Genomic DNA, 4,571 nt, shown 5'->3' on the forward strand with positions numbered 1-4,571 from the left:
ACTATAAAGAAGAGAAGGAAGAGATGTCTGAAAGCTGCAGGCAGTGCCTCATGCCGCCCCTCAGTGCATTGCAGGCCCTATAGGCAGCTGCCTATACGTCATGAGCATTCAGATGCCATTTTATCAGTTTGAAATGAAGACAGTTTGCTGTTTTATTAAATAGAAACTTTATATTACTGTCTCTGCTTCAGATTTGATGACTCAAAGAAAACTATAAATCCAAGTGAACTTCATACAGAGTGCTGAAACATAAGCTTAAGGAAATACTTGTTGGGGCAGCAATAGAACAGAGTTTATTTCACAGTGTAGTTCAATGGGAGATTTTAAAACTGTAATCATAGATTTCTAAATAACTAAATGATCTGCAGAACAAACTCTGAATGGGGTCTGAACATTAAGCAGTTTGAGCTGAATTACCTGCAGAAGAACAGAATTATGAGGAATAACTGCTAGTGAAGATCTGTGATCATTATTATACTGACGTGAGCTACTCACCTTTGACAGTGACAATGAATGTCTGGTCTGAAACCCCACTGCTGGATGTGATCTCTAGTTTATAGAGTCCAGAGTGTTCAGTCATGGAGTTCTTGATGGTCAGAGATCCAGTCGTCTTGTCCAGCTCCAGTCTGTTTTTGAATATCTCATCAGCAACATCATATGTACAGATCTCTCCATTCTGTCCAGTTAATTCAGCTATGAGAGTCTGCTGCTCTTCATCTCCAAACAGCCACTGTATCTCATCTTCTGTCATTATTTCATTATTAGGCTTTAGAGTGACAGATTCTCCCTTCATCACTTCTATCTTCCTCGCTTCATGTGTGAGAACAGTGCATAGAAGGATAGAAATACACAGATGCCATTAGATCAAGTATGTGTGCATGTGAACATCAGAGTATGAAATTTGACACACTGATCATGCAGATGCTGTTTTATCAGTGATAATTTTTACATTGTTGTGTAAAAAGTGTGTTGCAAATGAAATTCTTTAAAAAAAAAAAAAAAAAAAAACTACATATATATATATATATATATATTCTATATAAAAAAAATACATCTCTCACTGGCATCATCCTCTAGTGTTAGAGATGATCTGGTTTTGTGCACAGGAAATGCACCAGAAAACTAGCACAAGTCTTGAGTTATGTCTCTTCAATAACACTTTGCATAAACTTTTATGCTGTAATTTCATTTTGGGGGGCTTTTGTCCCTTTGTCACAGTAGATGGTTATATGACAACATAGGCCATTTGAGTGATTTTTAAAACAAAGTTTATAATAACCAAAGACAGAAACACACTGAAGACTGAAATGATCTGAAGAAACTGTGAAGGGAGTCGAAACATTAAGCAGTTTGTGCTGAATTCACTTCAGAAAAAATGAATGAATGAGGAAGAATGTGATCATTATTACACTGACTGGAGTGACTCACCTCTGACAGAAACATAGAATCTGTTGTCTAAAGTTTTACTGCCTCTTCTGATCTTCAGAATGTAGAGTCCAGCGTGTGCATTTGTGATGGTCAGTGAGCCTGTCTCCTTGTCCAGCTTCAGTCTGTCTCTGAATATCTCATCAGGATCATCATATGTAAAGATCTCTCTGGTCTCTCCTTTGATTTCAGCTATCATATAAGTCCCCAGATCTTCATCTCTAAACAGCCACTGTATCTCATCACCGGTCTGTATTTCAGTAGCAGGCTTTAGAGTGAAAGATTCTCCCTCCATCACTTCTATCTTCCTCTCTTCATGTGTGAGAACAGTGCATAGAAAGACAGAAATACACAGATGCCATTAGATCAAGTATGTGTGCATGTGAACATCAGAGTTTGAAATTTCTACACACAGATCATGCAGATGCTGTTTTATCAGTGATGATCTTTACACTGCTGTGTGAAAAGTGTGCTGAAAATGAAATTCTGTATAAAAACAAAAATAAAAAAAAATTAAATACATCTCTCACTGACATTATCCTCTAGTGTTAAAATCGGCACGTATTGCGCATGTCTACATACTGAACACATACTACGCATGTGCATGACGTCACAGTTTTCAAAGATTTCCGTATTGGGTGTTTACACGGAAACGATAACGGTGGCGTTTTCAAAAACTTGCACTTTGAAACCCGTTTTCAAAAATATGCGTTTCCAGTCCCCAAAACGCCGTTGTCGTGTAAACAGACAGTCAAAACACATAAAAAGTTTCCAGTTTTTGGCTGAAAACGTTGTAGTGTAAATGGCCCCTAAACATAAAGCAGTGTGAGCTGAATTCACTTCAGAAAAAATGAATGAATGAGGAAGAATGTGATCATTATTACACTGACTGGAGTGACTCACCGTTGACAGAAACAAAGAATCTGTTGTAGAAGGTTTCTGTGCCTCTTCTGATCTTCAGAGTGTAGAGTCCAGCGTGCTTATTTGTGATGTTTGAGATGGTCAGAGAGCCAGGCTCCTCGTCTCTGAATGTCCAATCAGAATCATACACTATATTCTCTCCGGTCTCTCCTTTGATTTCAGCTATCGTATAAGCCCACAGAGCTTCATCTTCATGCTGCCACTGTAGCTCATCACCTGTCTGTATTTCAGTAGCAGGCTTTAGAGTGACAGAATCTCCCTCAGTCACATTTATCTTCCTCTCTTCGTGTGTGAGAACAGTGCATAGAAACATAGAAATACACAATGTCATTAAATAAAGTATGTGCATGTGAACATCAGAGTTTGAAATTTAGACACACAGATCATGCAGATGCTGTTTTATTAGTGATGATCTTTACACTGCTGTGTGAAAATGAAAATGAAAAATGAAATTCTGTATAAAAACAATTAAATACAGCTCTCACTGACATTGTCCTCTAGTGTTAGAGATGAAATGGTTTTGTGCACATGAAATGCACCAGAAATCTAGCACAGGTCTTGAGTTCTGTCTATTCACTAAACACTGTGTAGAAAAGTGTATGCTGTAATATTATTTTGGGGGGGCTTTGTCCCTTTGTCACAATAGATGGTTATATGACAATATAGGCCAATGGAGTGATTTTTTTAAACAAAGTTTATGACAACCAAAGACAGAAGCACACTGAAGACCGAAATGATCTGAGAAACTCGCAAAAGAGTCTAAAGAATAAGCAGTTTGTGCTGAATTCACTTCAGAAAAAATGAATGTGGAACAATGTGATCATTATACACTGACTGGAGTGACTCACCTCTGACAGAAACAGAGAATCTTTTGTATAAGGTTTTTCTGCCTCTTCTGATCTTCAGAGTGTAGAGTCCATTGTGTTTAATTGCGATAACCTTGATGGTCAGTGATCCAGTCGTCTTGTCCAGCTTCAGTTTGTTCATGAATATCATATCAGGACCCCTATATGTAGTCATCTCTCTGGTCTCTCCTTTGATTTCAGCTATGAGAGTGTTTTTATCTCCAAACAGCCACTGTATCTCATCACCTGTCTGTATTTCAGTATCAGGGTTTAGAGTGACATGACCTCCCACAGTCACCCGCACTGACAGCATCACATAGAAACAGAAATGAGGAGATTATTATTGGGTTCGCAAACGAACATGTCAGTATCATTTAAGGACTGAGAGGATACTGTGTGATTCTTCATATGTGCTTCTAATAAATCACTCGCCCTCATTCGTCTAATGAATGAGCAGATTTTGAAGAATCTTCATGCAGCTCTTTTCCATGTAATGACAGCTTATAATGGCCTTCACAAAGTTGCCTCCACAAATAACATTAAAGACACCAGAAAATGAGTTCATGTGCTGTAAGTCTTCTGAACTCAGACAACAGCTTTATGTGCAGTTTAAGTGTTTGTCTGCTGAAAATCTTTGCTGTAATTCTCAAATATTATCTTCCATACTCAAACACATGTGCAAGTTCACCTATGAAACATTCAGTGAACTAATTCCCTCTGTCATGTTTGTAGCTCAAATAGCTTTTGTGCTGCATTTCAGAGCTTTAGTGAGCAGGAAGATGATCAGTGAATAATTACTCATATTTCTGTCTGTTCACACACAAACCATCACATGACCTGAAAAGACTCTGAATATAGTAAACGGGTCACATGATACTTTTATGACAGATGACACTTAATAATACTTAAAATTGTTTAACAGACATGATCACTAAAAACTACTGAAAAGAGCTCCATAATGTTTATCCAAACATCTTATTTTGTATTTGACAGAAGAAATAGCCATACGCATTTGCAATGACATGAAGGTGGGTAAATGATGACAGAATTGATATTTTAGAATAAACTATCCCTTTAAAGGAATAGATATATAACACTAACTGACCAGACATGTTCAGATATATTTGCTGAATTATAAACATGAGTGTCATTTACAGCAAAAGTACAAACACTCTCTCCATATAATTTTCTTGGGTTTCAGTTTAGAGTTTCTGTAATTATAGTATATGACATTTAAATGAAAAAAGTGAACAAAGCCACACACAATGATACAAACACAAACACATGTCTGAGGTGCTATTAAAGACTCAGGCAGCCCTGATAAAACTCAAAATCAAAGACCAAAGGACAGCAGGACTATGATTTTAGGCTAGTTTCTGC

General features: G+C 37.3%; 1 protein-coding gene across 1 annotated transcript in view; it reads right to left on the reverse strand.

The window, feature by feature from the left end:
- Positions 1–372: 372 nt before the first annotated feature.
- The window catches only part of LOC107576103 (uncharacterized), a 4,669-nt gene continuing 470 nt past the window's right edge, over positions 373–4,571 (reverse strand). Inside the window, exons 2-5 of the mRNA XM_016262361.1 lie at positions 3,195–3,494; positions 1,429–1,737; positions 496–810; positions 373–417 (exon numbers count right to left, since the gene is read on the reverse strand). Of these exons, the coding sequence (XP_016117847.1) occupies positions 395–417; positions 496–810; positions 1,429–1,737; positions 3,195–3,494 (947 nt within the window). The 3' untranslated portion in view covers positions 373–394. The remainder of the gene's footprint in view (positions 418–495; positions 811–1,428; positions 1,738–3,194; positions 3,495–4,571) is intronic.

Source organism: Sinocyclocheilus grahami, unplaced genomic scaffold (assembly GCF_001515645.1).
Source record: "Sinocyclocheilus grahami isolate Dianchi unplaced genomic scaffold, SAMN03320097.WGS_v1.1 scaffold3218.1, whole genome shotgun sequence".
NCBI lineage: Eukaryota > Metazoa > Chordata > Actinopteri > Cypriniformes > Cyprinidae > Sinocyclocheilus > Sinocyclocheilus grahami.